At 45.8% G+C, this 26,533-nt stretch overlaps 2 protein-coding genes across 10 annotated transcripts in view; both read right to left on the bottom strand.

The window, feature by feature from the left end:
* Window positions 1-294: 294 nt before the first annotated feature.
* LOC119463918 (uncharacterized) lies at window positions 295-19,080 on the bottom strand. Of its 6 annotated transcripts, XM_049655874.1 has the most exons (7): window positions 18,632-19,080; window positions 18,189-18,439; window positions 17,148-17,373; window positions 13,913-14,052; window positions 11,219-11,353; window positions 7,534-7,681; window positions 295-559 (listed from the first exon to the last, which is right to left on the bottom strand). In XM_049655874.1, the coding sequence occupies exons 3-7, from the start codon at window positions 17,351-17,353 to the stop codon at window positions 310-312; spliced, it is 879 nt and encodes a 292-aa protein (XP_049511831.1). In that variant the 5' UTR covers window positions 17,354-17,373; window positions 18,189-18,439; window positions 18,632-19,080; the 3' UTR covers window positions 295-309. The 6 variants fall into 6 exon arrangements, with proteins under 6 accessions (XP_049511831.1, XP_049511832.1, XP_049511834.1 ...); XM_049655875.1 differs by lacking the exon at window positions 18,189-18,439 and having other exon boundaries at window positions 18,720-19,080; XM_049655877.1 differs by lacking the exon at window positions 18,189-18,439 and having other exon boundaries at window positions 18,821-19,080.
* A 2,344-nt stretch (window positions 19,081-21,424) lies between these two features.
* The window catches only part of LOC119464411 (nascent polypeptide-associated complex subunit alpha, muscle-specific form), an 85,446-nt gene continuing 80,337 nt past the window's right edge, over window positions 21,425-26,533 (bottom strand). For all 4 annotated transcript variants that reach the window (XM_049656263.1, XM_049656261.1, XM_049656262.1 and 1 more), the window contains 2 exons: window positions 26,364-26,489; window positions 21,425-21,872 (listed from right to left, as the gene is read on the bottom strand). In XM_049656263.1, the coding sequence (XP_049512220.1) occupies window positions 21,814-21,872; window positions 26,364-26,489 (185 nt within the window). In that variant the 3' untranslated portion in view covers window positions 21,425-21,813. The remainder of the gene's footprint in view (window positions 21,873-26,363; window positions 26,490-26,533) is intronic.

The raw sequence follows: 26,533 nt of genomic DNA, 5'->3' as shown, positions 1-26,533 counted from the left end.
TGGCCTAGTTAACTTTTTCTACTAATAAAGATAAGACTACATTGTATTCTAATGAAGCAAAAAACTGAACAAGTTTCCTGTAGCTTTACTGCGCCACCGACAGCACAGATACGGGAAAATACTTTGGAATCCACGATACCACACTGATGGACCAGCTCTAGAGTTTAGACACTAAATTTCAAGAACAGAACATCGGCCTTCATTTTCTCGCATAGTAATCCACCCCTTACTGCGAAATAAATGAAAACAGAGTTCCGAAAGAATCTTCTATCAGTCTAAACTAATTTAGCGTTTCTCTTTAATGACCTTTTAAACCAAATCAATCAACCAATTAGCCAGCACCCTTTTTTTATTATTCCAGTAAAGCATGCTGCCAACGTGCAAGAACAGCCGCCCACTCACGCAATGTTTATTGAGGCCTATCCATGAGCAGACACCCTCTTGCAAGAAAGAGCTCAGCAGTGGTTGAAACTGGACCTTGCCTCCTGTCAACGTCAGCCGCATGACAGACACAACACACCGCACCAAGGTCAGAGTGGCCAGCAGGTCACCACAAATTCTGCAACAGGTCAGACCAAATAATGAGAATGTGCACCACCCACAGTGAGGAATACAAATGAACCTCATTATAACAGTCACATTCAACACAAAAATACCCTTGTTATATCCAACATTTGTTATAAGCATGCGTACAGTCGAACAAAGATACAACACAGATTTAACAATTCTCGAACATAATAAAGTAAATATAGAATTTTCTCAGTGTTATCAGCATGAAACGAATATTTACTTATAATGCATGTCGGAAATAACGAAGGCATTTTCGTGTAAGATGAGACTTCGTTCTAAAGAAGTTCATCTATATTTCTTGCATGCCGATATCAGCATTAAATATTTTATATTTACAGTCGAACTTTGTTATACAGTTAAACCAGGATATAACAAAATTGACAAATTCCTGAAAAACTTCGTTATAAAGAGAATTTCGTTATATGCAGGTTCGGCACGAAAATTCGAAAACTTACCGTATGTACTATCGCTCAAGATTTGCTCCCAATACACTAAAGTTGCGATGAACAAAAAAGTCCCAGTTTCGCCCGAAAGGCGAAGCATCGATTGCGACAGCAAATTAGCAGACAGCTATACGAAGTATGGATAGTACAGTCAAACCTTGTTAATACGTACCCACTTAATGCATAATTGCGGTTTAAACGTAGTCGCGAAGATTCTCCTACCCAACTCCCATTGAACCCCATGTATTGGCTGACCGCTTAAGCCGTAGTCGCTCAGTGCCCACCAAACGGTTAGTGCGTACTATTAAATGCAAAGCATTTCTTGGCAAACATTTGCTACTTTGACCGTATCTATCTATCTAGCCGCCTACGACTTTGTGCTCTCATGGTCGTTTCGTTAACTTGTTATGTACCAAAATTGGCATACTATGACAAGAGTATATGACAAACATAAGTGATAGGTCATGACAAAAATGTCATGACATGCATGTAATGTAGGTCATGACAATGACCCAGCGAAAAAGTTTAACACTCAAAAGCCACTGAAATAGGTTCGGACGTGGGTACTAAGTGAAGGAAATACTACAGGATGCTGGTAGAAATCATAGTCATGAGCATGACTCAGCAAAAATGACAATGACTCTGCGAAAAAATATTAACACTCAAAAACCACTGGAATGGGTTCGGACGTGGGCACTAAGTGAAGGGAAAGCTAAAGGACGATGGTAGAAGTCATAGTGATGAGCATGACTAAGGCTTTCGCCTTAAGGTCTCTTAGGTGTAGCTAAAGGGACTCCTGAGGACTCGTGACATGAATGTCGTAACACGTAGGTCATGAAAGAGCCGCCTACGTCTTAGTGCTCAAATGCTCATTTCGTTAACTTGGTAGGCTCTCCCCGCACACTGCTTCGCATAACATCGATTCCCACAGGGCGTGGGATCTGCCGGATTTTTTTTTTTTTTCTGGTTCTACACGCACAGGCACAAAATCGGCAAAATCTCTTGTGCGCAGACGTTCAATTCTCGAGTTGCGACGCCCGGATGACAGTCGCCAGCGATAGTGAACTTACAACATGGCCACCATGACATATTTCCTGCTCGTACAGCTGTTGCCCATTGCCGCGCACAAAAGCATTGCCTTCGAGATAAGTTCCCGGTAACGCGGAGAAGCTGCTGGTAGGGGGTGCCGTTAGGGGGTGCCGCCGTCGGAGTAGTAACCACGCAGAAGCACACTTTATTGCGAAGTGCATTTGTGCCGTCACTGTGGACGTCGCTTTGAGGTTCTGTGTAAAGTCCAAACACGCCAACATCGTCACCGCGCGTCGTACGCTGTGTGTGCAAGTGAAAGCTTGCGGGGGTCAGCCGACTCAATCTTGCACGCGCGAGGGAGAAGGGGGGGCGGGGTGGAAGCATGCTTCCACGCTAGGCACAGCGGGGGAGGCGAGGCATTTACTTCGGCGGCGGCCGCCGTATTTTGAAAGTGATTTGCGATGTGGAAAAAGTGTGCGCCCGTGCGGGCTTATCTTCATAGAGAACTGCAGACAAGGTCAATATCTTGCGTTTCTTCGTCGAAGCACTCATCGTTGGAATGTCACACCAGGTACTGGATGCGTGGACACACGTCGTTTCGCACAAGCGCGAGGCGTCGGAAACGAAGAGAGAGTGTGTCGACACGATGGCGTTGTAGCGTCATATAGTGTCACCTAGTGTCAGGTTAGTGAAGTGAAGCGCAGAGATTGCGCAGTAACCAAAGAGTGGCATTGCCAGTGTGCTGAAAAAGAAAAAGTTCTTTTTTTCCTTCGGCAACATCAACAGGAAAAGGAGAGTGCCGGCTTGGCGGGCTAGGCCAGCTGCAGCAAGCGGCAGGATCAGGTTTGAATGAAGGGAGGGGTAAGGTCACGCCTGCGGCGGCAAGATTGCCGGGTTGAGGGATACAGGCCCGCCTCGCGCACGCTTGCACGCACACATGTGCTCGCTCTCGCCTCGCAGTCGCTGTGAATTCGAGTGCACCAAGCGCGACGTCACCACTTTGCATTCTGTCGCGGCGGCAAAGGTGCTTCCGGTTGCTGCTCGCGCAAAAATGACAAAATTTGGGGTGAAATCTCTAGGTTGTCGGCAGGGAAAATTCGTTATTTCAAAGGGGGTCTTCCACTACCACTTTGTTATGTAGAGGTCTCAAATACATGTGCTTCTATGTAGTAACAGTGGGGAATAGAAAAAATTTGTTATATCCAGGAATTCGTCATATGGAGGTTCGTTATAAGCAGGTTTAACTGTAACAATATCCCATTGGCGCCAATAATATGTTCGTTATATCCAATATTTGTTATAGACATACACGCAGATATTGGCTATAAAACAATCGTACTCCCATCTATACAGACTAAATGCAAGCAAGGTGCCTCTGACAGGCCAGCAAAAGGTCTCCTGTAGATTTTTATGGCCTGTTGGCATCTTGCAATGCCAATAAGAGGTGCGGAGCAACAATAAATACTACATGCAGCGCTTTGCATTGCCGTAAATATGTAACCATGCGATCAGTGTTATCATGCGGGGTCAGCACTTGGCTTGATGACTGCGGTCCACCCAGCCAAGCGGCCGGTCAAAACATGCATGCACGACCAGTATGTGTCAATTCAGCTGGCTATTACTGCGTTTCACTGCTGGCATACGTTACAAACAAGAAGCAAAAAGCACCTTAGCACCTGTACTATGCTACTACGCGTCTGTCAACCTAGCCTGTGCATCTGATCTCATGCTCGATTGTCACAAAGGTCTGTGAGTGCAAACATGTTGACGGCGAGCTTCCCGTGACAGTTTGTCACCAGCCACTCTGCCAGCCGCATTGCTTAGGCCTCTAGGCCTAACAAGCGCCATTTCATCGGCAATCAAAGCTGCGGTTTCATGCCAGTCGACACAACGGCAACAAGGTTCATGGTGACCGTGTTTGCGGCCATCACACGTGCGGTTCATGCCCGAAATGTTTTGCAGCATCTGAAATTTCAGTTACTATTAAAGCGAAAGCCTATATGCCTGATCACACAATGACCTTCGAACAACTTTGAAAAAAAAAAAAAAACCTGTGTCGATGTATCTGTGATTAAAGAGTGAAAGAAGCTGTGGAAGAAGACGACAACAAACGCAGGAGCAGTGGCAAGAGCACGAGGGGCAGTATGGGAACACTGGCATGATGAGCTGCATTGGAGCCAGCTGTGGAAGAAGAAAATGCGCGAGCTGTGGCACGAGCGCATCTGTGACCACGTGACGTCACATGGCGGTGGCGGCAGCAATTGATTACGGCGAGACGACAATGGAGAACGGCAGCTCGTTTGTAAACGTGAAACCGAAAGCCTGATTGCATACTTGGCACACAGTTGCCACAATTCTTCATAAACGTAACTTAATTATGACAAAATGTGTGCCAAGTCTACAATCAGGTTTTTGCCTTTACGTTTTACAAACGTGTAACACTTGCTTAATTTTATTCCAGTCCTAGCCATATAGGTGGCAATGCTGCAGGGAAGTCCAAATAATCACACATCCAAAAAATCAGTTGGCAACTGTATTTGACATTTTTGTTACCAGAGTACATATATTGAGAAGACTTGTACACATTACAGAATAAAAGTAACCAATTATTATTACTTCCTTGATAAATGTAATTGATTACAGTTACCAATTACTGCTCCACAAAAGTAATTCAGCTATTACTCAAAAGTAATCGATTACCTTAAAGTTACTTTCCTCTGCACTTATAACATTGCACGGATACCTTGAACAGAAAGAGCTAGCCTGGCACATTCAGTGCGTCCTCTGCAGCATTTGATACAGTGTAGACCGCTTATAACGTAAGTCGCCGGAGTCGAGAATATCCGCACTATAAGCGGTACCGCACTATAACCAAAGCAACAATTTTCAAGGCCCGCACATATGCAAAACATGTGCACCGAGCCGCCACGCGTATGCGACAGTCAAGGAATGCGGCTAGAACGTTTGCATTCAATTTACAGTCGAATTTCGTTAATTCGAACCAAATCATGCAGCGGCGCCTCCGACCGGCATTGCTCCGTCCGGCACCACCATAGAGTAAAAACTTAGGAGAGAATCCTCAATGTTGCATGTGAACAAAAAAAAAAAAAAAAAAGTGCGGCAGAAATTTCACCCTCTCTCTAATGGCAAGGTCGCCGATTCTGCGTTGCGCCGGAACATGCGTGTACGTGCTGACGTCTCAGCCACGCTACCATAGCCACGCGTAGAAAATGGCAGTGAACCCTTCTTTCTCCTTTATGCTTCCTCTACTTTCTAGTCATGTGTTGACCTTGCAAGCTGTGGCTACGGCGCAGAGGGAATCAGCGGCGCTGTCCCAGGCCGGCCAACAAAACTGCCCACGCTGGCAAACGCCCGCTTCCCGATAACGGCAGAAAACGAAACTTCGGGGAGCTGGCGCCGGGCCGGCTGTAGCGGCGGCGCCTGCACGGCGGCGGGCGCGCATGGTGACAGTCGAAAGTGAGGGAGCTATGAGGGAGGGCGAGGGGAGCCACCGAAGCGGCAGAGTTGCCAAGGCGAAATCCGCTTCCCTACCACCCTCCTCCCTCACATTCCACGGTCTCCGCATGCGCCCTTTGCCGTGCCGTGCAGGCACCTCCCGCTCGCTGAAGTTTCGTTTACTGCCGTTATCGTGAAGCGAGCGTTGGCCGGCGTTGGCAGTTTCATGGCCCTCACTCATTATGCGCGCCGTGATATTTCACGACTCGCACTCAAGATTCTGGTTTCAGCCTCACTGGCTGTCCGTTCGCACCACGTGCGCTTCTCCTCCACTTCGTCTCTCTTTCTTCCTCGAGCACTCCTTGGGGCGCCCATTTGAGGGGAGCGTTCGCCGTCTCCGCTGACTTCCGTAGTCCCAGGCAGCCGCACTGTAACCGGTATTTCGTTCCCCGCAACTGCACTATAAGTGATACGTGTATACATGGAGTGCTATGGGAAAATTAATGGGAGTCTGAAAAGACCGCACAATATCCGGTCCTGCACTATAAGCGGTTACGTTATAAGTGGTCTATACTGTACATAGCTAATCTTTACTAACAATTGCTTTTCAAAAATTTCATTGGTCACCTTCTCTCGTTTTTCTCACGAAAACATCAGCAGCGACACTGAAAACTCGCTCGATGTGCGTGCCTGGGATTAGGGCGGTGTTCAAACGTACGGGCATCTCTCACACAAAATTGCAATTACTGAGTATCTGGGTCCTCTGTGAAGTGCAGCGCTTCACTGTTCCTGGAACTTGAAGACACTATCATTGGCCTGGTTGGGCCAATGATAACCTGTAAAAATCGTCCGTAGGTAATATCCTGGCATAAACGTCCTATGTGGCCGTCGCTATCCGAGGCATACCAGCATCGGTTCAATTCGTCGACCAACATCTGGTGTAGTGTTAACATGGAGAAACAAATATTGAGCTCTCAGTATTGCCTGCCTGAACTGGCTGCTGCATGGCATGATCTCTGGCCTTCTGCTGTAGTTCCAGTCAAATTCTTGTTCCCAAAATAGCGTCACCAGTTACAACTTGTCTCGTCAATAAAGTAGTAACAAATTACATGTAATTGGTTACTGAACAAAGTAACTGAATTACAGTGTGCATTACCAAGTAAAAAGTGTAATCGTTATACAGTTAAACCACAATTTAACGAATGACAATATAATAAAATTCTAGATATAATGAAGTATTTAACTTTTTATAACTTATTGTCCACAGAACACCATGCATTTAGAACCTCAACATAACAAAGTGTGTCCATACGTGATTTTAATATAACAATATTTCACTGCAGCTGTGAAAGAATACTGAGACAATAAATAGAAACTTCCGCGGATGCAGACGGTCAAATGGTTTGAGTGCAAGCAGCTTCTTGTAAACGCAATTATCAAATCGCACGCGGCACAACTAAGAGTGACCGCTGAAGCGGAGCAGATAGCCGACAAGAATAGAGAAGATGGCCGACACCACAGCCTGGCCCCTACCGAGCATTATTACAAACCATTTGGGCCTTCTACTCTCAGTCGCAATAATAAATTGATAATAGTCGGACGACTGTCTCATGGCACCTTTAAGTATAGTCAAACCTCGTTAAAACAAAGTCACTCCTGACAGGAAAATACCTTCATTATATCCGATATTCGCTATGAGCATGTGCTGGCTACATGTTGATTTTGGCGAGAAACATTTTAAGATGCTACTTTGTAGCGGGCACCAGTAGCGGATGCCTGTGCCAATCGCTAAAGAAGATGACGATCGGCTCCGTGTGCGATCAGAGCGAACGCCATCCAGCAGCCAACACTTGGGCTGCTCAGGTTCTTCTAAAGAAATCTGGCCATGGTCGCCATGGCAACCATGGCCATACTATACCCGATTTCGTAAGATACAACTTCATTGTATCTGATAATTCGAAATATCTGTGTTCGTTATATTTGAGTTCGACTACACTAATGAAGCAACTTGCCAAACACATAAAAAGTCACTCACTTCATGGACGCTATTGGGTAATCTCTCATGACCATATTCGTAGAGCTGCAACCTCCCCCTTCCAGACTGTAGGCTTTCAGGAGTGGAATACGTGACACACACAGAACGTGAGCATGCTTGTAGCAGGATGGGCCAGGGAATAGCGCAGCTGTAAATGGAACTTCTCTTCAACGGGCCATACTTCCCTTTACATATTAATCAAATGAGCCACTGTCGAAATTTTCAATTTCACAGGTTAAAATTTGACAATGCGATTCTAAATCAATTATGTACAAAAAATAGCCACAAGAAAAATCTAAAATTCTGCAATGAACCAAGAAAAATTGTGCTATCATTCAGAATGTGCTGAAAAAAATCTGAGTAATTCGCTACTTCTTACGGTAACACATTTCACTCTTTGATAGCGCAAGCTAAAATTGAATACTCAAATGTACAATTGTGGCATTAGTATGCTTTTTATTTTTTCTGCAATCTCTACCGTCTCAAACATAATGCAGTGTACCATTCAGCTACTGTATACATACAATAACCATACCAGGGCGCTGAAAAGTTCTTTGCCCAATCTATCTCGAAGATTATGCATATAGTTTTATTCAATTCATGAGGAGCATTCTTTCACATGGCTGTGCACAGATTCTCACATATCTGAATAATTTTTTTTATGCAGTTGTTCCAGCGTTGTCAGAGGTGAATGCAGAATGTTCGCCTTTTGAACTTCAGGCTGTCCGTGAAGTTTTTCTTTCCAAAGAAAATCTCGAAGGAGATTTCAAAAATATAAGAAAAATATTGGGCGACAAGTGCCTGTCCTACTCCATTGTTAAGAAGTGGTGTTCACAATTTCAACAGGGTGTATTTTGAACCAAAGATGCAGCATGGTATGGGTGGTATTCAACTGCTTCAGCTCCTGAAAACGCCAATGAAATGTGCCATCAGGTGGAAGCATCGAAGCTCATTTTGGAGCATTTCGAGCAATCTGGTGACAACTTCCTTGATCATTTGTTTGGCTATTGTGGAGGAAATGTGGCTGCATAACTGTGATGGGTAATAAAAGAAAATTGGAGTCATGAGAACAACATTCTCAAGAAAGAGGCGAGGCTCTTTTCTGCATTAACTTTATGAGCCATACCTCGTGCACAGACACACAAGGACACTCGATAATGCGGCACATTACAGAACAGCTAAAAATATAAAGCAACACACTAGGGAGGACAATCGGTTGATGTGTCAGATGTACATGTTGATGGCATGTTGGCACATTGAAGGCAGTCGTCGCATCAGTTTGGTGAAGCATGGTCTGACACTGGAACAGCTGTTGCTTCAGTGTCAGTTAAGATGGAGGATGCAGGGCTTGAGGTCACGTGAAGCCTTACACTCCGACACATGGCTGTCACAAGGTAGATCAACACTTGGACCCACACCCGACCATGTCGCCGATGATCCTGGCGGTTTCCCTAGTGTTCCATGGACTGCACGTCGAAACAAGGCCAAGTGAAGCGGTCCGCTTCAACTTACTGGCCCCAGCAATCTTTCGTGGCTTCCATTGAGGAGGTCATTGAGGCCATGCGAGGCCTTACACTTCAACTTGCAGCCTCCACCAGACACTCAGGACTACGCTCGACCGTGTGGCTGGCGAAAAAAATGCCCCTGGTCCCCACTATGATGTTCAAGTGCCTCCGTGGTTACTGCCTGGCTCCTCACGTTGTGGGGTCTCGAACGTGCTCTTGTGATGAAGGAACGACCAGTACACAGTAGTGGAAACAAACCAAAGGGCATTTATTGTGCCTTTTTTTACACCTATGCCAGCTAGAACAACCACAGCTAATCAAACATGCCAATAGGCGTGGACGAATCAAGGAAGTCCGACTCACCGGAGAGGATATCGAGCAAATATGTTCACCCCATGGCGGACAGAAACGCCGAAGCCGTTTGCAGTAAAGTCTCGTGAACAGAGGTACATATGAGCGAATGAGAAGGCGTCCACGGGACCATCAGCCTCGTCAAGCACACGTGCGGTTTGTCCGCGCGGGCCAAGTTCCCACAGCCAAAGAAAAGGAGGCTACTTTCTTCTGCACCCAAGTATCCCCGCCACCAGGTGGCATTAGCAGCGAAACACTTATGCCATCTCTCTATGCCCCTTGAACTTCATAGCCATTCCTGCAGCATGGCACTCTGGTTATCCGCAACCAAAAGAAGTCAGGGCCCAGAAATCAGCTGGGAAAGTGATGGGTACAATTTTTGGGAATAAAGAAAGGTGCTACTGATCAACTATCTCTAGGAGGCTCGTATACAGTGAGTGCAACATACTAATTCAACTTACTGTTTCAATTAAAGGAAGCTTTAAAGAGCAAACAAAGCAGGAAGTTGCAGAAAGGACTTTTTTTTGCAGGACTATGCCCCTGCACACAGAGCTGCAAAAGCAAAGGCTCTTTTGAGCAGACTACGGTTTAAATGCATTGACCACCCGCTCTACTCACGTGATCTTGCTCTAGGTGACTATTTTTGTTTCCTAACCTTGTGAAGAGCTTGAAAGAAAAGAAATTGAGCAAGTTTGAGGTCATAGCTCTGGCGGAGCAGTATCTCAACCAGCAATGTTCACAATTTTCGTGCTATCTTTTTAAGCATGAAATGCTTATAGCTCACGTTGTAGGCAACCTTCAAGTGGCCTTGAGCCAAAAGCCAGAGCCGTTATCCGGGCACTCAAACGAGAACACCATCGTTGCGAGAACAAAACGAGATCATCCGGGCAACCAGTCAAAAGTTAAGGAAATGTGTTCTCTGGCCCCCAACCCTTTGTACAGGACCGCATTGCATACGCTAGTTACTGCCCAAACAAGTTACAAAAAATATTTCTTCCGAGTTCTTCCTCATGTTTGTTCACAATATCACTCAAACTGTAGCTTCGAGCACGCTGACGCTTTATTTGTCATTTCCAATATCAACGTTCAAAAGGCAGACACCATACACTTGTCATGTTTTGGTGTTGAGACAGGGTGCCCTTTTCAATACCAGCGGTCCATGGGTACCGCCACGGCCTCCGAGATTTGCATGTGCCCTGCTGGTTAGCTGGCGCACGCAAATCTCAGAGGCCATGGTTCCGCGGCGTGGGTTTTCCATTGCCTTGAGAGATGGCGCCACGCTCCGTGGCACCTCCTTCAGACGCTTCTTCTAGCAGGGCAGTGCGCTCTGTCTCCTTGGCGTCTTTCGCTGCCTGTCGTGCCGCTTTCATCCGGTTTTCTTCTTTTAGCTGGGCAGTGTCCATGTGGACCAATGCACAGTATGGCGTGCTGCGGTGTGATGTGGTGGGCAGTGCCGTTGTGAACATGCACTACACCTATTTTAAGATTGTGGCTAGTATCATCTCCAACCAATCTGCTTTGCCGGCAGCCATTTCATGCTTACATCTAGTGCGGATTATGGAAGCCAGCAATTTTTCTTCTTTTTTCTTTTTGCTTTAAATGCTACTGAAGCACTGTGGGAATTGTGCTGAGCTTCAGGGAGATAATGAGAAATAAAGTGGAAGTATCAACATTTTGTGTTTGCTCCTTCTTGGTCAGGCCGAAAACTTTTCAGCACCCCAGTAAAACAGTGGTTACAAGGACAACCTTCAACAAGTGTACTGCATCACCAGTTCAAAGAAACCACAAATGCACTTGGATCAGCACAATGAAAGCAAAAGGCACCTTACCAGGACCGCGAAGGTTGAACAATGCCAGATCGGATATTGCATATAAAGATGCCTTTATCGTCAAAACAGGCCAGCCTCCCCGAGCACTCCAAACGACAACATATCCACTGTTATGGCCACACACAACTATATCTCCTGCAAGAATACCAAAATACAGTTTCAGCTTGCTTTTCTTGGGCTGTCGTCTAGGAGCCAAAAATATATTGCACAACATGTGTATATTTCTGGCTTTTTGAACTGAATGAAAAGAAAACAAATTGCTGACTCTAGCACATTTGCCATTCAATTACCACATTTACTCAAATTCCATACTTATTACCATAATCAGACAATTACCATATTCACCGGAATGTAGGCCGATACTTTTCTTTAAGAAAAGTATCGGTCGGTTATCGGTTTAACGAAAGTTGCCGGTCACCTTAGATTATAAAAGATGTTGCTTGGTCACAACCACAACACACTGCTGACTGAAGAAAGATTGACGCCACTAGACGGAAAAAGAGGCTGATTTTATTGAGAGACAAAGGGAAGTGGGAATGTCCACAATGAAGGAGTTCATACAGGCGAAGGAAGAAGGTTGCAAACATACTAGGCGTTGCTTAGGATAAGTTTAGATGGCCGTATACTTCGACATGCTTTCAGCATGCCTACTTTGCTTAGTCAGGTCTTGATGGCCTTGGTGGCATGGGATCTAATTCTGGCCAAGCTGAATTCCGAAAGTGCATCTTGGCAATGTTGCATGTTCCATTAGTAGTCGAAATACCTTTTTGCATTCAGTGTACACTTGAGGAAAGCTTTTCGTTTATCTTCTGACCTGCCTGATTTCATGAGTCAGTCTAGAATCAAAGTCGGCCTAGTTTCGAATGAATACGGTACTGTGTAACTGTATTTTGCTGATCCTCTTTTTTTTTAATTCAGGAAAACTAAAAGCCCAGAGGACATTACATGGGGGGGGGGGGAGGGGGGATTACAATGAATAGGGCAAAAAATATCCGATATAATCAAGAATCAGTAAACATGAATTAGTTCAAAAACAACGACTTATTACAGAGGATATATAATGTGTGAAAGAAAAAAATATATATATACTTAGCCACTACACTTCACTCTGCCTTCACAATAACCTCTCAAGACACCCATCGACATCAGGTTCTACCCTTTACAAAACTGAACCAGAGGTGATATTTTTTTAAGACTCAGGTCTTGTACCCAATGCATGCATCACCATCACATGCTCTTTTTTTCTTTTTTTTTTTTCTTTTTTTGCCAGTGACCACCTTTCACTGGACTAGCACTGTTATTAAGCTATTACTCAATGCACCAATCCCATTCAAAATTTCTTTAATGTTGTCACCAATTTCATAGAGAAAGAGTCTTTTCTAATCAGGCTGCACATTTAACATGAATACTGTTATACATTCTCGAACGTATGTGAGCACCAGCAATTACTCTGGAATGTATGGTGATGCATGCATAAATACTAGCTGCCATGCTAGACTTGTCAGTCAAGATTCCACAATTAACGACTGATGCCACCACTAACATTTATTTGGATGATGATGCTTGTCTTTCTGGGCACAAGTTCCCAGTTTTGGCAGTATTTTATACAGAACTAGAGTCTGTATCTGAGCTAGTTTTTCATTGTCAACCCTACAGCTTAACAAAATATCATCATCATTGCATTATTGCCACCAGTTCTTATCTCTTTAAGGATGAGACAAAGATACCTGAACAAAGTGCTTATTTTTCGTTGAAATGTGCAAAATAACACTAGGAAATAAAGTTATTCAATGAAAAAAGAATACATTTTTTGTGCGCACCTTTTCAGCAATAGGTCGGTAATGCCAGGTAGAACTCTAGAAACGAGCTTCACTCAAGGCTTCGTATGGAACTTGTCCAGACAGTTCTCGCGAAATGTGAAACACAGGCATGCATTACATTTTCTCTACATTACCAGTATGATAACCACTGTAGCAGGGGATTTTTTTCATTAGTCTGTCTCCTCTGACCACGTAAAAAAAAAAAAAAAAGTCGTGTACCAAACTTCTTCCTCTGTTCCTGCTTTAATCCATCAATGACACTTGCTACCTGTCATTCAGTGTTGGCTGAAGACATTTAGGCAAGAACTTTGTAGGCAAAGCCAGAACACCAGCAAGAAAACTTTTTTCTTTTTTTTTTTTCTGATATATTGTCGTACACAACACTCATCCTTAAAGGGTTAAGAAAATGGATAGCATTTTTCGTGACAGTATTGCGTCATCAGCGACAAAGAGTGCCTGTGAAGTGTATTTATGTGAAAAATGCACTCCCCCCCATTTAGGATGAATAAATAATCAACACAACAAACAGCAATGCATTTAACTCTATCCACACACATGCATAGGTAACATACAATTTTTTTTTTTTTCTGCTGAAGTTGGAAGATGGTTATTTTGCTTATGTGCATGGACATACTGTTGTGTGCATGTACTTATGCCATTTCATAAATGTATTGCATAAAATTTTTAGTGCGACAGTTCTGTCAGAAAAAAAAAAAATATTGTGTAACCTAGAAAAAATTGCCTTTTCCCCATGGTAGGGAGAGTTAAAAAGGAATTGAATTAGTTGCACTTAACCCAGCACCCAGAGGGTTAAGTCAGGCCAAAAGATGCAATGCAGGGGATTTCAAAACGCTACAGAAGACGAAGCACCCACCTGATGCCTTCAGGCATGTCACTTCAGAGTAATAACAGTGCAGCATGCAAATGCGATGAGAGAACTTTGAGACGGCACTTGCACTGTACCAACGCTTGTAGACAGTGAACCAGTCTACTTGCACTCCTCCAGATTCATCCCTGCATAAAACGGTGTTCCAGTCATTCAGCGCCAAGCAAATCAGCATCAGGCGCGTACTGCACAATGTTGACAGCCAGCACATGCAAAGAGCTCACTCAAACCTGCAGTAAGATTAAAGGAACACTGTAAAAGTATTCTTTCAAAACTTCCCTTTCATTACGTATGCAACAGTAGGTTGATTACTTCCAAGAGAAAATGAAGGGAAAACGTCCATTCCTTTCTTTCATTTTGCACCGAAACATTAGTGTCGCTAAGTCAGTGTGATGTCATACATTTCACTGTATTTTCTCACATTTGGGCTGTTTGGTGCAGTAAAAGTCAAACTCTTCAAGGTCAGTTATTGGCTTCTTCAGAATACAATGTAGATTTTAAAAATTAAAATGCCATTCCACTCTGTAAGGGTGGATGGCCAGCAAAGCTGTTTAGCGTACGACACTGAGGGGACACAGAATTTTGAACAAAGGTACGTGCGTATTGATTGTCCTGATCGGTGGTCATCGTGACGATAAGTACACACACACTCACGTATCACCTCTGTTATCAAATCTGTCCGTCACATAAGATAGACATACCCCCTTAAGCAATGGCTCATAACCCCATAAATGCGGCCTCGCCATTACGACGACAGAAGAGAAGTGAAACTCTATGCTGGAATGATGAGCAGCAACGAAGCCAGCTGTGGAAGAAGACGACGCAACAAACACGTGAGCAGTGGCACGAGCATGTTCACATGGTTGCACCGAGGGGCGTGAAGCCTTTCCCCTTGGTCGCCTTATCAGCTGCGCACTATGTCACGCACTATGTCATACATTCACAGAGATACACCGTTTTAGACAGAGGTAGGTGTTAAACCCGCGAGCAGCGATGTGTGTTTGCTTTTGTCGTTGGCTCTTTCACTCTCACTTTTTAGTGGAGAGTTTTTCCACGCTGACGCCATAAAATCCCGGGCCTAGCCATAGACAGCTTCGCTGTAAAAATTTAACTGGGACCCAGCAGACGCCATCGAAATCTACGACAACCACCTTGGTTGATAGTGGCTTTGGCGATACGCTGCTAAGCACAAGGTCATGGCATCAAATCAGGACCGGAATAATGTAAAACTATACCACTCGGTTTTTATTCCAAATCCACCATTAGCTCTGTGTGATAGGTCAAAATAGTTCCGGCTCTGCCGATATGGACAGCTCACAAGCCATTTTGGCCTATCATGTAGGGCTAATTAATGGTGGATTTGGAATAAAAACAGATTGGAATAGTTTTACGTTATTCTGGCCCAGGGCCATGGCGGGCACATTTCGATGGGGCTGAAATGCAAAAACACCTATGTACTGTGCATTGAGTGCATGTTAAAGAACATTATAAATTCCCCACACTAAAGTCCTCAAAACAGTGCAGATAACAGCATGACAATAAGAATGAATGCAGACAACACATGTGGACAACAGAGAGGACACAGTGCCTTGTTGTGCCTGGCAGTCCTTCGGGACAAAGGATGCCTCACCGACAGGCGTGCAGCTGTGGAGTGCTGTTCACGCTTCGTCGTCTCTAGAGGCCGGGGAGCGTCACCGTCAATTGGGACTAACGGACAAAGAATTAGACCCCAGGCTGCAATGGGAAATCGGCCTCGTGTGTTGCTAAAATGGCAACGTCACTCTTGGTGTGTTTCTGTGAAGCACCAATATCCACCCGGACTACGACGGAGCTCGGCGGCAGCTTCCGCGAATGCCAGTCTCCTGATTGACAAGCTGACCGTCACGGAGAGGTCACTAATTCTTACAAGGTGCCAATGTCTAGCATTTCCGTGGGAACAGCTTCGACGTTTGGTTCCCAAGGTGCCACCTGTTACCTGGCATGCGGGGGCGATCGAGCAACATTGGAGGCGGAGCCCGGCGGAACGGTGCCATATGGTGGGCGGGATTTTGCGAACGGTCGACGACTGTGAATGGCCGAGAAGAACCACAGTGAAATCCCTCGACGAGTGAAAGGGGGAAATGAACTGATAAAAAGCGGTGCTTGAGTGTTGTAAGGACGCTCGGAGATGTAAACGCTCGAACATGCAAAGACGTTAGCCTATAGACGGCTTCAAGAATCATGGAGCCCTTCGTGTAAAAAAATGTATACTTGTATATAAAGCCCTTTTCTGATCTCCCTGGACCTCTCCTTCTCCTGGCACCTGGCATGGCACCATCCATGGAACCTTCATGGCCGCTCGGACCCTCGGACTTCGCAACAGCCTGTACTACCTATTTTATTTTTGCTGTTGTGCTTTCATCAGCACTGCTTTCAGAACATCGACCTCAGGTGTCTTCTTTCACGTCCTCGTCATCTATGCACTTAATCACTCCTGAGTATGTCGACCTCAGACCAACTAGCCTATCCACACACAAGATGGCCAGTAAGCTTGGTCAATGTTCATTACAGAATGATTCTTTATGTGCAACAGCTGATGCACAGGAAAAGATGAGGCAACAAACGGTAAACAGAACAGCCAGATAGTGCATCAATCAAGCTACAGTCACTTTACATAAGGAGTTTGCCAGCCTTGACAATTAAGAGTAAAAACAGTTTAATTCTGAAGTTTTACATGCCACAACCATGATCTGATTGTGAAACATGCCACAGTGGAGGTCTCCCAATTAGTTTTGATGACCTCACATTCTTTAATGTTCACCTATATATAAGTACACAAGCGTTTTTGCGTTTATCCCCCATCTGAACAGAGACCGAGCCCCCAACATTGAGCCCAGCAGCGCAATGCATAGCCCTAAGCTACCATGACAGGTCACAACAGTTGCCTGGGATTCTGGTAGTTTTGAGAGTAACATGCTGTCACAGGTATAAGGTTGCTTTCACTTATGTAACTGGTTTACCTATGCTCTTCTGCACATGTGCAAGAATTTTACAACTGGTTATATTGTTCGTGTGTCTAATAAAAATTTCCGTTGCGAGTGGAGCACTGTCCTGTCTTCCGCTGTTATTTTTCTGTGTACCAGCTGCTGCTCTTCAAAAATCATATTATGATGAAAACAGCTGCCTCTACATCAAATTAAGCAAATAACTAAGCCTCAGTACATTTGTGGTAAAAAAGCCTTACTCTGGGCATGACTGGCCAAGAAGTTCGGGCAGCACCTCAGGGTCAATTTCTGACTGGCATATCATTTTCCAAAGAACATGGCTGTGTTGTAGGATTGCCTCCACCAGTGCCTGCCACCGCTTGCACACACGCTTGCACCTGACAAGACTTGCACCATCCACAAGTGCCAGAATGGGCAGCAGCACCTCGTTTGGCACAGTGTCCATGGTTAGTCAAGCTTCCTTCACTGAAACAGTTTAATACATTTTCAGCCTTGAAGTCAACACATGGCAACAACTCCTTTTTTGTAATCATAACTTGAGTTAACTCGCATACCTTGGAGTAATTTATCTAATATTCAGCACAAGCAAGCAACATACCCAAAGCAGTACTTTTTGCCAGTTATGGCTCTCCATTCCCACTTCTACCTAAACCCCTCCATTGGATGACTGGCTACCATGGTGCTATATTACCTACAAGACAACAAAACTTCACAGAAGTGGACAGCCACCTCTTCATCAGAAAACAGTGTTTAGGCCTAGAGGACACGTGTGTGATCAGCACTAACACAGCTGTTCAGAGAAATGGATGACAGACTGCCTTCATCAGCCCAACAAAGATCGGTATGCAAGCTGCTCACAGCTATATAGCAGAAACAATACATTCTTTATCACTTGAGTTACAGACCATACACGAAGTGATTACAGGTGTTCGCAACTCGACCAACATTAATGTCATTCACATCTATACTACCTCTTGATAAACTTTTTAAAGTGCAAACAAGAGACAAGGCACAAAAGAAAGGTCAAACACAGGACTGTGCCTTGCCGCTTTCTTGTTTGTGCTTTAAAAAGTTTATCAAATGTGCACCAACTAGACCCACAGAAAGCTTTCCTAAGCAATATACTACCTCTCCCAATGCTGTGAAGCAACCTAAACAATTTACAAAAGCAATGCATATCTCTGAAGCCATTCATACACTTCACATGTCCAATTTCATTGTAAACAGAGTGCTGTCACAGCCACCATAATATGCCTAAGAAGGACAAACTGTTGGCCTACTTGGTCTTGCACAGTTGAAGGGAGAATTAGCTGAACAAAGGTTGTTGCTAGGGCACGATGCAAAGGGGAGACAAAGCCTCCCTTGCTGTGGTCTTTCGTTTTTGACCATGCGTTCGAAAAAACGAAGCCCTTTTACGTGGCGAAATACTATAAGTTGTGTGACTGCGAAATCTGGCTCGTGCAGGAGGGTGTAGAAAGCACGTGCAAAAATGCCTGTTCCATCCTGGATAAACGTGAGGATCGTCTGTCCCCTGCAGATAAATGCAGCTTTAATTCTCAGTAAAAGATGCAGCGACGCTATGTGTCTACTTTAACAACAAGCGGAGTAGCTTTATGCGCGGAAGTGAACGTTGCAGTACAGTGGCTAGTCTTGCGACGCTGTAGACATGACAGCTGAACTTGTAAACAATAATGCTAAAAAAGGATTGGCATACAGCCAGCACCTGTAGTTCACGATAGAATGTCAGAGACTCTGGGCGCCGCGAGTTGGAATAATACCACAAAATCAGTGGTAAATTAAGTTACACTGACCAACAGCACTTATGCGAGCACAGCTGGGTACAATCGCAGTACTGCACAATGAAGTACGCGCCACGGTTCCCCCAAAAGTCCCCGTGCACATGTGAGCGCACGTGAGCGTTGCGGCGTCTTGGTTTTGACACGGCCGGGCCGGCCAGCCGGGTCGTCACTCAGCTAGTCATGCATACCCATTAGGTGCGGTTTTGTTTACTAGCTAGTAATAAAACGGTGCAGCGTTGTTGGAGAAACGGCGTGTGGAAACGGAAGTGGCAATCCGTATGCGTCGTCTTATGTACGCGCCAAAAGTTGAACACTGATTACGAAAAGAGCGGCGACAATGTTCTTGAACGAAAAACCTCTCTACAATGCATCCCTCCAGTTATGTTAATAACACGGTGGCTATGACGTATTTTCAACCTTTGCAAGCTTGCAAATGTATTGCCTTAGAGATCGGCATTTGCAACCTGGAAAAAAACGATTGCTAGACGGCGTTGAATTTGGCCTCGGATAAGTCTATCCCAGAAAAAGAAAAAAAGATTGTAATTTGCGCTGCTCTGCTCTTGCCATGGAGGAAAGTTCCCTTCCTCCATGGCTCTAGCACACATTTTGCAGCGAGATCGCATTTTAATTGGGATCCGGTTCATGAAATATTACATTTGGCACTTACGGTGGTGGCTTTGTTTGTTACGCAGTAAAGCATGGCCTTTGAAATCAGTTATTATTACTCGCTGGGGCATGTTAGTTCAACATTACGAGGCGCTTGAACATTAAATTCGTATCCTTTTTTTTTTTTTTTCTTCACGTACCAGACAAGTGACAGAGCCAAGTGTAATATTGAACGATCCTGATAATAAAATGTTTTCTTCCTGCGAATTGTGAGCAAGAACAAAGCAGCGCGAAATATGATATGGAGGAAAGAACGTATTATCTACATTCAGCGTACTCGGTTTCATAACAAAAAAAAAAAAAAAAAAAAGAAAAAAACAGGGACGTCAAATTTATTTTTCTTACCAGTTTTCCAGCGAAAAACGTCAGTGAGGGCAAATTTATCAGACAGCCAAAACAACGGCTCTGCGAGCAAGTATTGTAGGGATCGTATTGTCTGTGTACTACAGCACCAGCAAAAAAACTGTTTCTAGTACAGCTGTGCAATGCGAAACAGTATGAATAGATTGTCTTAGTCGAAGAGTAGTACACTAGCTAGCACAATAATTTGCACTGTCCGTTGTCCACAGACTTTCGCTTGCAACTGTACATTTGCACTCCAATGCAAAAATCCTTATGGTAGCGTTGTGGCCCATATGGTTCCTGTCCATTCTGGAACAGTGCATCCGAGAGGCACAGACAAAGGTAAATTCGCAGTTTCCAGCATAGAAAACTAAAGCCGTTGGACCGAAATGCTGCAAGTGGCACACCGACATCACTCGGACTGTAGCAGACAACAGATGCAAGATACGCGAGCGGCCCTCGCAGTGCCCCTGCAGGCCATGCTAGGGACACCCACAAAGCGCCCTAGCAGCGCTCAAGTACTGCACATGTGCCATGTGGAGCACACAACAGAAAGTCCTTGCAGTTGCACTTGCAGGAGTCCATCTTTTCTAAGGTTGCAATTAGAGGTGCGGTTTATGTGTGCAAATACTATATGGCATGTGCGTTTCCCCTTAAACCATCCTTTTTGCCCTTTCGCATCAAAAGGTGAAAGCCTTTAACAAAAAAGCCCAATCTCATAAGGGATTGAAAGGCACAACCTTGCATTTGGCTCAATTTGCTGACATTTCTATGTCAGACGCACCTGCTACCTTGCTCACCTCTAAATAGGAAATACTTTTCCTTGTGCAATCTTGCATTTTGCATGAAAATACACCTGGACCGGTATAACACAGCGATTCCTTTCGCCCAATTTTATGCCTTTCTTAACAAATGTTCGCGACCGGCTCATTCTGCTGATAACATGACGATGTTAATAGCAGAGCACAGCTCAGGCCACTGACAAAGCACACAAACTAAAGAAATTTGGATAGAATCATTACACTATACTGGCCCTAGACAACCAACATAAGCAAGTACTACCAATAAACAGCAATGTGAACTACACTTCGATTACTTGGGTGATCACAGTATCAAATGGGAAACAATATAGGAGCAAGTAGTTGGAGATGTTGCATCTGCCGTGAACTTGGGCCACCACAAGTCGGGGTGTCCGACTATGTGCCATTTTCTAATTCCCCAATATTTCCAAGTTCTCTGCGACTGCTTTTATAAAAATTCTCAGGCAGTCTTTGACACTGGAGCTTCAGGCACAAGAATAACTAGGAGGTTTATAGCTTGCCCAAGTAGCCATTCTAGCCCCCAAAAATACCTCCTAGTACACTCACTACTGGTAAGATGCAAATCAAATCGGATGCAGTATTGCATTACTATCACATTTGACTGAGTCATATGCTTTATGATATTCCAACCACCCCGCCAAGCACATACTCACAAAACCAGGAAAGACACCATTATTTGCAGATTGTGAAGGTTTGCTTTAACTGTAAGTACCAATTCTTCCGATTCAAAACAACCAGAGTGAAAATTCCCCCGATTTTTCTTCCAATTTTCCAGAACTGACTTCCAGGTTCCAGGTTTTCCCCGACACTCCGCGAGTGGGGAAAAAAAAGATACACAAATCTCTAGTGACAGTGTATACAAAATGACTTCACACAAACAGCAGTTGCTCCATTCAGACAGCAGGAACTTTATTATTTTCTTTTCACTGGTTGCTTGTACCTAGACCTGCTTGTATTCTGAATGCCTACTTACAAAAACCTGCTAGGAACCTTGTGCACACGCACACACACACACACACACACACACACACACGCACATAAAAAAAGGGGGGGGGGCAAAGGAAAGAAGGGGGGACTCCTCTGCTGCCTCTGCTGTGGTGCACGTCCAAAGCCGTACAAGATTCTGGCAGCGTGAGAAGCGCAGTTGTTGCTTGTTGCCCGGCCTGCCAACTGGTCGGCCAATAAATAGGAAAAAAAGGCTTTATGTACACGGTTTCGCGAGGAGTCATTGCACATGTTGCCACCATGTGCACACTGCTTGTTGCACATAGGCCAGGTCACTTTGGCACCAGCTTCTTGGTGTCCACCGGGGAAGACAGGTCCAGCGGGCCATCGGCTGCACAGGACACAAATAGGCAAGATTGATAACCCGTTGAAAAGCATGGCACCGCAAGCTCGTTTTTATATCAAATGCACTGCCAAGCAATGGATCCCCCATGTGGAGTGCACAAGCAAAGTACTACCTTTACCAGATTCCCCCCCCCCCCCTTTCTTTTGCAGCAGCAGCTGCTACGTAGGCCAGATGGGAAGATGCTTAAATGATCGTCTGCATGAGTCCTATAGCAATATGTGCAATGATAAAGAATCATTTTTAGCCATTCACTGCCAACCTGTGGTTGCACCCCCTTGTTTGAAAAAAAAACAACAAGAACAATGTATAAGTATAATAAACATTTGCGAAAATTACTCACCCATTTTATTCACAATAAACCCAAAGCGCATAGCGTCTTTGGTGATGCCACTTAAAAAATATTGATTGTGCACAAACAGAATCTTTGCGCCATCTGTCACCACTATTGTAAAACATGCCGTTCACAGTAGCAGTTACAGATAGGGCCACCACTCTGTTGCTGTACAATCAAAAACTTTGTTAATGCATAAGCATTAGGAGTGTCAAAGTGGAAAGAAGTATGTGTGTGATGAATGGGAACCCAGACGTGTGGTAGAGGTAGAGAGGATGGGCGCGTGTATATACAGCATAGACCACTTATAACGTAACCGCTTATAGTGCAGGACCGGATATGGTGCGGTCTTTTCAGACTCCCGTTAATTTTCCCATAGCACTCCATGTATACACGTATCGCTTACAGTGCAGTTGCAGGAAACGAAATACAGTAAAAGCTCGTTAATTCGAATTTCGCGGGGACGCCCAACTGAGTTCGAATTAAACTGAAATTCGAACTAACGAAATTCATCGAAAAAAAACAGCAGGAATTGAGACCGGGTTGTTGGAAAATCACTCAAAATATTTACTTGCGAAAATAATCCGTGATCACTGTCTGTTTCTCTTCTTTGAATGCGATCACCATAGTCTTGTTTTCCAACGCGCGAACGTGGCAGAAAGCATCCTCTGCGTCTTCCGCGAAGCTGAAGAATAGACGCGCGACACGCATAGCCTCCATTAGTTCCAAAGCTGAGGGCCGCGTGGGTGCATCATCCTCTTCGTCATCCGCACCTACATCGACGACGGGCGCTTCTCCACCAGTCACCTGCGCGATGATATCATCGTCGGTGATTGTGCCGCAGACCGCTGCACAGCGATCTGCATCGACGTAGTCGTCGAAGGTCACGTCCTCCAGCACATCCCGCAATCCGGCAGGAATGACCACGGCCTCGCGCTTGTCGGGCTCGCAAGCTGTGCCCTCATTGGTCACACAAAAGCCACTGTGGCGGAAGCAATTGGCAACAGTTGTTGCCGTGACCTGATCCCAGGCCCGCACCAACATATGCAAGGCCGTGAGCAGCGTCACATCGTAGCGACACGGCACCGAACGACTTCGTAGCTCTGACGTACATGAGGCCTAGCGATTGAATGTGCGGCACACAAAAGACACGGAGACTACGCAGACACGTCCGGCACGAACCACCACACGATGCGAAGAGCGAGCGCAATCACAGAACACCCATGCGCAATGACAACAGTGACGCCGCTGCGCTCGCGCCATCTATCGTTGAGCCTTGAAAGCTTGCGGCGGCAGTATAAAATACCACCACGCAGCGGCGCGCAGTTCGAATTATCGATAGAGGAGCCGATGCGTGCGTAAACTAACGAGTTGGTTAACCCATAGACGGCTATATATTGTGGCCGGGCCATGACCATCAGTTCGAATTAACCCGAAAGTTCGAATTAATGAGGTGCGAATTAACGAGCTTTCACTGTACCGGTTACAGTGCGGCTGCCTGGGAGTACGGAAGTCAGCGGGAACGCTCCCCTCAAACGGGCGCCCCAAGGAGTGCTCGAGGAAGAAAGACGAAGTGGAGGAGAAGGGCACGTGGTGCCAACAAACAGCCAGTGAGGCTGAAACCAGAATCTTGAGTGCGAGTCCTGAAATATCACGGCGCGCATAGCGAGCGAACGTCACGAAACTGCCAACGGTGGCCAACGCTCGCTTCACGATAACAGCAGTAAACGAAACTTCAGGGAGCAGGCGGCGCCGGCACGGCATGGCGAAGGGTGCATGCGGAGACCGTCGAATGTGAGGGAGGAGTGCGGCAGGGAAGCGGATTTCACCTCGGCAACTCCGCCGCTTCGGTGGCTCCCCTCGCCCTCCCTCGTAGCTCCCTCACTTTTGACTGTCACCGTGTGCGCCCGCCGCCGTGCAGGCGCCACCGCTCCAGCCGGCCTGGCGCCAGCTCCCCGAAGTTTCGTTTTCTGCCGTTATCGGGAAGTGGGCGTTTGCCGGCGTGGGCAGTTTCGTTGGCCGGCCTGAGACAGCGCCGCTGCTTCCCTCTGCGCCGTAGCCGCAGCGTGCAAGGTCAACACGAGACTAGAAAGTAGAGGAAGCATAAAGGAGAAAGAAGGGCTCACCGCCGTTTTCTACGCGTGGCTACGGTAGCGTGGCTGAGACGTCGGCACGTACACGCATCTTCCCACGCAACGCAGAATCGGCGACCTTGCCATTTGAGAGAGGGTGAAATTTCCGTCGCATCCCCCCCCCTTTTTTTTGTTTCGTTCGCGCGCGACACTGAGGGGTCTCTCCTAAGCTCTATATGGCGGTGCCGGAGCAATGCCGGTCGGAGGCGCCGCCGCATGATTTGGTTCGAATTAACGAGATTCGACTGTAAATTGAATGCAAACGTTCTAGCCGCATTCCTCGACTGTCGCATACGCGTGGCGGCTCGGTGCACATGTTTTGCATATGTGCGGGCCTTGAAAATTGTTGATTTGGTTATTGTGCGGTACCACTTATAGTGCGGATATTCGCGACTCCGGCGACTTACGTTATAAGCGGTCTACACTGTACATAAATGTCTCCTCTTAAGACCCCTTGTACAATACAATGCACAATGCCTTCAGAATTATTTCGAAATCCACTCAGAAGTGAAAGGAAGGAAGGAAAATAAGAGGTGAAAGACAGACAGGTTAACCAGATGAAGTGTCCGGTATTCATTCATTCCGGGTATGAAGTACGGTGCATGTTCCATGCTGTCTCTGTGGTCCGTTTGTTTGCGCAGTTAAACAATGTTCGCTAATATGTACCAACTCGCTCAAAAAAAGTTCTTCTAAACACTTCTTTACAGTTACACATGCCCCGTACTTCATATCCAGAATGAATATTTTGTGTAATCACAAAATATCACAAATCACAAAATCGCGTTACGTCGGACTGTAAACGGCCCTATAGTGTCATCCAGTGTTAGGTTAGTGAAGTGAAGCGCAGAGACTTGCGCAGTAACCAAAGAGAGGCGCTGCCAGCGCGTTGAAAAACAAAAAGTTTTTTTTTTCTTCAGCAACATTAACTGGAAAAGGAGAGTGCTGGCTTGGCGGGCTAGGCCAGCTGCAGCAAGCGGCGGGATCAGGTTTGAATGAAGGGAGGGGGATAGGTCACGCCCGCGGCGGGAAGATCGCCGGGACGAGGGATGCAAGCCCGCCTCGCGCACGCTCGCACACGTGCGCTCGCTCTCGCCTCGCAGTCGCTGTGAATTCAAGTGCGCCAAGCGCGCCGCCGCCGCTTCGCATTCCGTCGTGGCGGAGAAGGTGCTTCCAGTTGCTACTCGCGCAAAAATGACAAAATTTGGGGCGAAATATCTAGGTTGACGGCGGGGAAAATTCGTTATTTAGAGGGGGTCTCCCACTGTCCCTTCATTACGTAGAGGTCTCAAATACATGTGCTTCTATGGAGTAACGGCGGGGAATAGAAAAACTTTGTTATATCCAGGAATTCATTATATGGAGGTTTGTTATAAGCAGGTTTAACTGTGTGTGGTATCCAAATCCCTCCCCCTACCTTCCAATCTATATTGAGGACTGTGTTTTGCTGTACCATGGTGCCAGAAGCTCCTGCGGCCTTGAACAGCGAGGGCGACTGATGGCCTGTCCACTACCAATCAGATGCAACAAATTTTCTTTTTCCAAGTGAGAACCAGTCGGTATTTCTCTTACCATGAAACTATAGTGAGGGAGCAGCCAAGGGTACTGCATTTAGCTTTTGCTTGAAGTACAAAAATCGGGATGTGTGGTTTAATTGGGGCGACTGCCCTTTGCATTTCTGACCCTGAAAAATCGGGTACATGTTACAATCAAGGACGCATTAGAATTGAGTAAATACGGCATATATGTGCAAATGTACTTCAAATAAAATTTAGTTGTGAGTCAGCCCTTGTCCTGCGCACTTTCTTTTCTGTTGCACCCACTTCCATGTGAGTGCAGTATAAAACCACATGACCTAGCCTGTTATCTTGCAGTAGGTTGAATACAGCGTCTGCTGCAGGCAACTCAGCCTGGCAGCCTGAGTCGGCAATCGCTCCGCCTGTGTTGTCTCCTGCTTCGCAGCAGAATGCCACAGATACTGCATGGCCCTGGACAAAGGAAACATAGGCTTCTCACCTGTGGTGCCAGTGGCAGCCGATGTCACCAGAGGCGAAGTGGTGCTGGTGGTAAACAGGGGCGCCAGGAAAGGCACTCCAGCAGGCCGACCGCCACGCCAGTTGGGACGACAGCGTTCCACGCAGCCTGCAGCACATGCAGTTCATGGCAGCATTTGTGCAAAATAGTTC

This window comes from Dermacentor silvarum, chromosome 9 (assembly GCF_013339745.2).
Source record: "Dermacentor silvarum isolate Dsil-2018 chromosome 9, BIME_Dsil_1.4, whole genome shotgun sequence".
Taxonomy (NCBI): Eukaryota; Metazoa; Arthropoda; class Arachnida; order Ixodida; family Ixodidae; genus Dermacentor; species Dermacentor silvarum.
Note: the sequence above shows the minus strand (reverse complement) of the source record. Positions and strands in the feature narration are given on the sequence as shown.